The sequence below is a fragment of the Protobothrops mucrosquamatus genome, unplaced genomic scaffold, assembly GCF_001527695.2.
Source record: "Protobothrops mucrosquamatus isolate PMUCROS unplaced genomic scaffold, P.Mucros_1.0 scaffold327, whole genome shotgun sequence".
NCBI lineage: Eukaryota > Metazoa > Chordata > Lepidosauria > Squamata > Viperidae > Protobothrops > Protobothrops mucrosquamatus.
Window position 1 is genome coordinate 295,018 of NW_015386666.1, and position 9,989 is coordinate 305,006.

The 9,989-nt window shown below is 37.5% G+C and overlaps 1 protein-coding gene across 1 annotated transcript in view; it reads left to right on the plus strand.

The window, feature by feature from the left end:
* Positions 1-9,989, plus strand: part of B3GLCT (beta 3-glucosyltransferase) — a 46,998-nt gene that overhangs the window by 18,555 nt on the left and 18,454 nt on the right. The window contains exons 6-7 of the mRNA XM_015815232.1: positions 3,144-3,280; positions 6,700-6,763. Of these exons, the coding sequence (XP_015670718.1) occupies positions 3,144-3,280; positions 6,700-6,763 (201 nt within the window). The remainder of the gene's footprint in view (positions 1-3,143; positions 3,281-6,699; positions 6,764-9,989) is intronic.

The window sequence follows — 9,989 nt, forward strand, 5'->3', positions numbered from 1 at the left end:
CCACGGACCTGGCATTGCACAGCATCAGCTGATGGTCCCGGGCCTGAGGATCTGAGGTCCCTGGAAGTCGAGTAGAGCTCTGAGGATCGGAGCACCCACAAGCTTGTAAGCAGCGTGTGCGTGCTCCCAAAACCCGATATGGTCCTCTGCTCCCGCCATATCTGCCCCTCCCACTGACCGTACCTATCGCACCACCCTCTGCCAACTCCCCAGTCTCCTCCCTTACCACTCCGCGCCCCCCAGACAGGACCGGCCTTGGCCTCAGAGAGGACTCCCCTAGTTCCCCTCGGGCCAACCCCGACCCCCCTAAAAATTTAATAAAACACCCCTCTAAGAAGACACGTAATTTCCTTCTTCTTAGTTCCCTCAGTGCTGTCGCTGAGTGCCACCTCTCGGGGTTCCAGACCCCTTCATCAAGGCCGGCCCTTAGAATGGTATTGGGCCATGCCTGCGCGATGGGGGAGTCGCGCAAGGTTTCCTTCTATATAACAGGTAATATGGAGTTTCATTGATAGCAACACTCCATACCCTGTTTACTAGATAGATGGCTGTTTTCATGGCTTCCCCCCAGTATGTTTTACTCATTCCTGCATCTGCCAGCAGTGAGTCTTTCATGTTTTGCAAAATTCCATTCCTACATTCAGCAACTCCATTTTCTGCTGGTGAGTATGGTTTTGTACGTCTATGCCTTATGCCTAATTTCCTCAGCCACTTTTGGAAGTTGTCAGACATGAACTCTGTTCCCCTGTCTGTTTGCAGCTGGCATACTTTATGGCCATATCTTCGCTCTACAAAGTTCACCCATTGCCTGAACTGTTGTAGAACTTCTGTTTTGCTGTTCAATAAATAGCAAAACCCATATCTGGTGTAGTCATTTATTAAGACTAGTATGTACCTAGCCCCTCCTACAGAGGGTCTGTATCCTAGTTAATTTAGTCACACGTGATTGACGTTTTGAGACAAACGGAACTCGAAAAGAATGAATGTCCTATGTGAGACCTGAAACCGAGGAATGTTTATCGCGGTTTATTTATACATAATGTAACGAATTTCAATTCAGGAAGTCGATCGAGACCGTAGGAAAACTCGTGAAATTTTGAACGTACTAGATTGGACCTGTGTAATAAATGTACGCAATTATCATGCTTGGGAGTGTTTGTAAGTGTTCGTGCACAACCATCCTGCTTCTTCTCTAACACGTATAAATTATCCAGCTTAACACCTTGTGCACAAATCCTCCCAACTTTCCTAATGATGTATTGACCCTTTGCAAACATTACTTCGAACCCCATATTATCTAAGCTTGAAATATTGAGTAAATTATGGTCTAGCTCTGGTACATATAATACATTATACAACGTTTCTCCAATACTAGGTACATAAACTATATCTTCCCCTTTAACAGCAGACTGTTGTCCATTTGCCAAGCTAACAAATGTTTGTTTAGCTGGTCTTAGGTTTGAAAACATTTGTGGGTCATTTGCAATATGCTGACTCAGCCCACTGTCCAACACCCAAGTGTTCTTTTCAGTTAATGTTGCTGCCAGGAAAAATGTCGATTGTGTAGCTCTATGACCTTGTTTTGCTGCTCCTCTGTTTCTCCTCTCAGGGCAGCGTCTCTGGAGATGCTCTGTAGAACCACACTTGAAGCAGCGTTTCACCATGCAAACGTTCTCGGCTGCCCTGCTGGCATCTTTGGACATTGTAGTTCTAGGCCTAGTCTGTGCATTGTCACCCCCTCTCTGCTGCCTTTCCAGCTGTTTCTGTTCCTCCTCCAGCAACCGGCCAGTCAAATAACTTATGGTTAAGTCCCTCTCTTGCATGGACTCTAAACTGGTCACTAGGACATCCCATGAAGTGTCCAATGAACTGAGCACCACATACACCTTATGTGCCTCAGTAAAAGTCATTCCTCTTTCTTCTAACTCTAGGAATGTCTTTCTCATGGACTGCAAATGAGTAGACATGCTCTCTCCCAGTTTCAGCTGGGCCTTATATAGCTTTCTCGTCAGCATTACTTTGCTGCTTGCAGTCTCTCACGTATACACTGCGCAAAGCTTCCCAGCACTCTTTAGCAGACTGGAGACCCCTCACGTGTATCAGCTGGCTATCCTCCAAACTCAGGATTATGCTGGCCAATGCTTTCTAATTCTTTCTCCAGTCCCATCATCCAGGGCTGCAGATAGATCAGCAACTATCATCCACAACTCTTCCCTTCACAGGTACATCTCTATTTTCAGACTCCAGGAGACGTAGTTTGTCTCATTCAAACGAGATACTACGAAACCTCCTCCCATTAAGCTGACAGACTCCATGTTGCCTGTTACCACCACAAACCACAACAAGCCATAAGCCTTAACTCCTCTGGCTCTGGGTCAAGCTCTCACTGGGTTTCACCTCACTCTAGGCCCCTAACCTGTCAGAGCATGCGCAGTCTTATTGTGCTGAGATAACCAAGGTAAATTATTACCTTGACACATTTTTAGGTGGTGGGGGGAAATAGGCTTTCTTTTTTAAAAAATCTTTGACTACCTTTCTGTAAATTAGATAGCAGTTAGCGTATACTGTTTCTTCACCTACTCTTGCACAGTTGTCTGACTCACATATAAGCTGCTAAGCTTATTCATCCTTTGTTTTGGGTTTAGAATGATGTTGGGACCATCTGTTTTACACAAACAAGTCCATATGATTTTTTCATCAAAACATACTTTTAAAAAAATTGTTTTGATATAAAGAATTGTTATCTCTTGTTTCTTGGTAAAAATTAGTCTTGTCTGCCATCCAATTTCGCCTGTGCAAACCTAGACTTTAATTTTGCTGAAATGCTACCACTAATAGAACCTCCAATCAACATAATGAACGGTGAAAGATGCAGTGAACTATGGTTCCTCCATATCTGGAAGGTCATAAGTTTCCAAACTTTCACAATTGGTTTACATGTTTAAGTTTGATAGATGAAGCATTAGTATGATTTATTATACAATTAAGGATGCCTTTACTCTCTGTGTGTTCGTGCACTCGAATAAGTATGTAGAGAAAAATATAGTGTTTATAAGGTTCTGTGGACCGCGTAATAGATCTTCAGGATCTTAGTGAAGTTAAATTCACTAAGAACATTCAATAATATTTCTCTTCTCCTGCAGGAATTTTTTTTAGGCAAAGCATTACATGATGATGAATCTACAATTATCCATCATTATGCCTTTGCAGAAAACCCTACAGTTTTTAAATTTCCAGATTTTGCTGCTGGCTGGGCACTTAGTATTCCACTTGTAAAAAAGTAAGATTGCTTGGTGTAATTTATTATAAATTGTTTTAATGAATAGTTGATGGTTTTAAAAGGCTTTGGAGAAGTGATGCTGTTAAACATTAAAAGTCTTTCCATCTTGGTGTGTATGTATATAAAAGTACTGAGAATCTCTAATCACTCATCAGCTTTTATCTCATTTAAAACATTTAAAATCCAGTTTTATGTATTGTATAAGCTACTATTCCAGAAATATGCATATGTATCTAATATATATAAAGATAAAGCTATATAGACAATATGATACATGGATGTCACACTATTTTGCATCGTTTACAAATTTATGTAAGTGATCAGCAACTGATAAATGTAAACAATGAACTGGTAAAATTGTGTAATAGGTGTTACACGACTTGCGCAACAGAACTGTAAATACTTTGATCCTGTTGCTGAATTTAGCAGAAAGCTGAAAGAGCATAAAAGTGAAATTATAGAATCAATTGGTCCATTGGATCCTGAAATCAAAAGAGGAAAATGAAGCTTAGCATTTGTTCGTCATACAAAAATGTAAAGGAAAAAGCAATATTAAATAAAAAGGCTACCTGTGAATCAGCTCTCTTCATGACTGACCCATCATTAGTTTTTAATTTTATTTAACTTGGGTTATAATAAAATGAAATGTTAGACACAGGATGAAACCCAAAGATGATGGTAGGATCATACAGTCTGATCTTCCTCTTTCCTGCTACAGTGCTATGGTTTGGTAGATGTCTTTCCTATTAGCTGGTGATATGCTAAAGAGAAAGAGAAGGCAACAAAGCTGAAACAATCAACAAATTACTTAGGTTACTATTATACATTGCCCATGCATAATGAGGAGAAAACTATTTGGCATGACTCAGAACAAAGTCAATAGAGGCAAGTTAAGATTAGGCAGCGGAACAGAACATTTCATGCAGTGTAGGTTTATGTGAATCAGTGAAAGATGGCTACACTTCAATTCAGCATTGGAGAATGGTCCAAAGAGAATTGGAGACTGATGTTACACAATATTGACAGGATCACAGCATGTAAATGTTGAAAAAGAGAAAAATAGACATTATTGGACTTTAGAATATGGTAGCACAGGTTGAAGTCAAATCCAGAATTTCTATAGCATAGTTCCTCTGATGCCCAACTATAAATGAGCATAGCAAGATTGCTATACTTATGTTACAGTCTGTCTCCAATAGAGGTATTCTGTCAGGCAACCAGAGGCATCTCCATATCAAATCCCAGGCTTATAGCTGGATTGAGAACCTACTTACACCAGGGATGTTTCAGTACAAAATCCAGGGTGGAAAATGATCCAAATAATCTGATACATAATAAAATGCAAAGCAATGGAAGTGAAGAATTAAATCAAACACTCTAGTCAGAAATGCTCACAGATAAATGAAACATATTGAGTAGAATGTACTTATTTATTCAAATTTATATGGCTGCCCATCTTGCAAACAAATGATTCTGGGTAGTAATTAGAGTTATAAAATAATATATGCAACATTATTATTATTAAAAAACTTTAAAACTATAAAAAGTACAAAGTAAAAGAGAAGAAATATTGGACAAAGAATGCATATCAGAGATTAAAGTGATACATATATAATTTTATACAAAAATATAAATTCCATAGAATGAAATATATAAATATATTTTCATATTAAATTGCATATTACCGATTTTAGTTAATATATTACTATTTTAATAATGGGAGGAAAAAGAACTGTTGCAAAAGAGACACCTCAGGCCAGGGATGGGGGGAATATGAGAAAGAGCAACCTTGCTTTAATTATGTTAGGCATAAACTGAGTAGGAGAATTGCTTAGACAGGTTTTCAAGATTCAGTTACATCATGCCACTAGCAATAACAGTCCTTCCAGAAGTCCAGGTGGTCCAGGTTTGCCTGCCTCACACGTTTGAAAGATTAAATATTTGCAGTGAAATACACAAAATTGAGCTTTTTAATAAAAGTATGTTTCATATTCTCCAACTCTGGTGCTTTGGCATTTGTTATTATTTGGGAAGATTGTTCTCATCTGTTTTTCTGGATAATCTGCTTACAGATTATCTCCAGTTATGTTGGGACTGCAACTTTCAAAATTCCTAGTGGGCATGATGAAATGGGAATTCTAGGACTTGGAATCCAAGAATTAAATAGTGCCAGGTTGGAAAGGCTGACTTATAGCAAAAGTATTTACCTGAGGTTTTGAAGATTCCCTGCCTACCTGAAAAAGGAATATTATTTATTTATTTATTTATTTATTTATTTATTTATTTATTCAATTTATATACCGCCCTATCTCCCTTACGGGACTCAGGGCGGTAAACAGGCGATACTAAAAACCACAATAATAAATGCTCTGTGCTAAAATCAAATTAAATAACAGGCCTGTTCTAAAAAAACCCCATACAAAACCCCCACTAAAACATAATCAAACTACGCCAGGCCGGCCGCACGGAATAGATGGGCCTTCAGGGCTCGGCGAAAAACCGCAGGTCCGCAATTGTACGTAGGTACAATTCTTAGGTCCTGAATTCCTTAAGGCTTAGGTCCTGAATTCCTTAAGGCTTAAACACATTTTTCAAGTTAGTTGACAACACTGCTTTTCAGAAAGACAAACGATGCCATCATATAATCTATTTTTTTAATGACAAGAATCAAAAATTCAGTTGGCCAGCTCTGTGTGTGTGTGAGAGAGAGATAGAGACAGAGTGTGTGCACACGTGCCTTTGAGTCAGTGTTGACATATGGCAACTGCCTACACCAGTCCCTGCTATTTTCCTTGCAAGATTGTTTGCCAATGCCTCTTTGCTAGGGCTGAGAGAGAGTGACTGATCCAAGGTCATCTAGCTGGCTTTGTGCCTAGGCAGAACTAAAACTCACAGGCTCCTGGCTTGTAGCCTGATCTTATAACCACTATACTAAACTGGCTGACTTGGTCAGATGTATTGCCCATGTATTAAAGCTGAAAATAGTTCCACCCAACTTAACTAAACAAAGAAGTATATCAAATTTTAAAATATATAGCTGACTTTACTTTCAAAGTGCCATGCAGTGTCTGGTTTTGACATCTAAGGAAGGTTTGTCTTGGTAGCTGCTTCGGCTGCCATGAGGACAAAGAAATAGGAGTTCTCCACTATTATTGGATCAGAGTAGGCATTATCTATATTCTAAGCGTCTTCTCTGTTTCATGAATCACAGACTTTTATTTTTTTACCATGGTCAGATTCTATCAAACAGTCATTGATATTTCATCAGTTTTAAATGTGGAAATCTACACTATATTGTCATCATTTAAGATAGGATTACAGAATGTTGTGTTACTATGTAATGGTTGGGTAACTTCATTTTAAAAGTTTGATGTTTTTCCACATACTGTTATTATGTTTTTATTATTCTTACTGCTTAGGCTTGCAAGGAGACTGAAGAATGAACCTTTAAAGTCAGATTTTACAATAGATTTAAAACATGAGGTAAGCCCTTTCTGTTTCACTTGAACATGATTATATAATCAGATTACAATAAATACAAAGAAGTTATATTAGTATTTTTGTTCATATACAGTAATAAAATTCAGATAATATAAAGTATCAGTAATCCCGTCTCTGGTAACAATCTTATGTAGCCAAAAATCACATTATTGTTGGAGAATAGGTCATTTTTTTTAAACTGGAGACCTACGCATCTTTGCTGAAGTATAAATTGGTTTATTGATCAGTGCCAGAGACAAAAGCAATTCTAAAAGTAGGTGATGTTTACAACCCCTCTTTATAGAATTTTGTATTAAAAATACGTTAGCTAAAAATAATTGCAAGTAGCAGGTAAAGGGATTATGAATGTTGTGTATTCATAGGCTCTGTCCTCTGCTGGATGCCATTCAGTAACTCTTATTGGCATACTGCTTTATTCATGAGTTTTTCAAAGGTGAAACCATGTCATATCATCTGCAAGAAGACAAATGAATGACTGTAATTGACAACTCACTGCTGCAGGTGAGAAACTAACAAGATCCATGGACTCATGAAATGTGCTTTCTGCTAGGAGCACAGATTATTGATGGGACAGAACAACTTTCAATTATCTCATCCTGCTTATCCATGTGGGGACAAATGATATTGCCAGGAGTAGCTAAAATATCTAATGAGAAAGAAAGATCAAGAACCAGGAGCCTAAGGTGGTATTCCGATTCATCTTTCAAGTTCACACAAAAAGGATGGGAAAGAAAAGAATGCTGTTGATGAACAGTTTATTAATTGGTTTAGATACAGGAGATAATAGTTTTAAGGACTAGGATTGTGTAGAAATCTGGATTTGAAGAAAAAAATTGTGATTTGCTAAACAGATATACAGTATATGTTGCTCCTATCAGAAACACGTAAGCAGTTGCACCTTTTCCCAGGATGGAATGGCTGTTTATGTATGCAATAAATCACATTTTGCCCTTTGAATGTGGCATAAGATGATAAGAGTTTAATAAAAGTGCATTTGCTCAAACCATGATGAGCTTCAACAAGAAAGCTTTAGATCAGGGGTGTCAAACTGCCGGCCCATGGGCCGGATGCATCATGGCAAAACTGTGCCCATCCTATTGCCGGCAATGGAAAAAATGTCACGATACATTGCGACACGTCATGTGACATTGCGAATTTGACACCCCTGCTTTAGATAAACAATTTGTGCAGTGCAGAAGGAAAAGGGAGCATTAATGTAATGGTCCCTGTTAAAGACCTCAACCTTAAAATTAAAAAAAGCATATAAAATTCATGATCTTCATTGTCTATTGTTTTCAACATAGGAGAAATAAAAAGATGGGTTTGAAATGTTTTATATGATTTAGTAGGTGTAAGACCCATTGGGATGTCTCTGAGGATTACAGTTCAGCAGCTGAAGGATGTAATTTTTTCAAAAGGAACAGAAGCAAATGAAAGGGAGGAGGAGGAGATGAACTAAATATTAAAAGTATTCACACCTGCTCAGAAATTCAAGGAAATGAACCTGTCAAGAACATCTAATTAAAACAAGTAGAAGAATGTATAAAAATGACATTGTTGTTTATGTCTGCTATTACCTGCCCAAGCAAAAAGACAATATGGATTAAACTTTCCACAAGCAAACTTAGATCTTTCAAACAGGTTTCAAGTAATGATGCCAAGAAAAAATTAATTACTGACATATAATTGTGAGGCAAACTCTGCCAAGCATAGTTATTTCAGGAAAATCCCAGCTTGTCTTCTATATTCTCCTTCTAATGATAGTGGAAGAGACATAGTCTTCTTGACTTGATATAAATCAACAAAGAATATATAATTGATGAAATTGTGTTGGGAAGCACCTACCCTGGAAGGGAGGAGGGATCAAATGTGGAGCTAGCCTGGAGTCATTGTACAACCGCAAAAGAGCTAGGGTCTACACCCCCCCCCCCAAGGCTGGAGCCTTATCTAATTGTTTCCAGGAGAAGGCTGTCAAACTGGGAAGATTTCTATATTACAGGCAGAACATAATAAAGTAGTTAGCCCTAACTCTGCACTTGTGAGTTTGATTGTTTATACTTGATAAATGGAAATAGCAGCAATACTGGAAGAAAATGATTGTATTAGGCTAACATTGTTTATTTTAATAGAATTAAAGGCTGAGGGTAATTGAAGACTTATCTTGGACCAGTAAAGTCCAAGATAAAAAGTTAAGTTAAAAGTTTAAAAAGTAAAGTTAAGATTTTTTAACAAATTGAGAGCAATGATAAGTAGAACATCATGGCAGAACATGGAAGCCATGATCATGTAGTTGCTAATAGTTCCAATGAGGTAAAAAATACAAGTCATGTTGCTGCACAACATATCCATGAGGATTTAAAGGGGGAAAAGGGTCTCTGTACAGGGAAGATCATCAAGAGAATCATTCCAGAAAAAACTGCTAAGAACAACAAAAGATTCTTCAGATATTTTTCTAGTAAAAGCTAGGATACCCAGATGCTAACAGATGACAAAATGCTACTTTGTCAGTTTTCTCTGAAGAGAGGATATGTGTTCAAGCAGTAGTGAAGAGGGAAATAAAGATGTGGGATTTATTATTTGGGTGTGATGAAACATGGCTACAAAATATTTTCTTCCTTTAAAAGAGTTTAAATTTCCAGGGCCAGATTAATTGATCTGCAGATTATTTGAATGAATTATATCTATGAGAAAACTTAAAGAAGTGATGATTGAAGAGGGCAAATGTTACTTCTGTTGTGGAGAATCAGGGGAAAACAGGATCCAGGGATCTACAAACACTCTACTATAAACAAACACTATTGACAGTGATACTTGGGAAGATTATAGAAAAAATATAAAGTGATTTAAGCACCTTGAAAAATATGGTAATTACCAGAAAACTGTATTTTTCAGAAACAGTTGCCCAACCAACTTTTTTGATTAGATATTTTTTTTAGTAGGTTGCAGGAATACTATAAAGATAACCACCTTAATTTCAGCAAAACATTTGACAAAACCTTGTGAAATTCCAAATAACAAACCAGCTAAACATGGATACACGAGAATTTACTAAGTAGATACCAGGATCAAAAATTGGATTCCAAGAGTAATGATTTGTTTAAAAAACCCTGCAATTTTAGACGTATTGAACCAGTATAATTTCCTAATCAAAAAAAGCAATAATTTCATTTTTTTTTGTGTTTGCCAGACCCTACCTTGTTCATAGTTA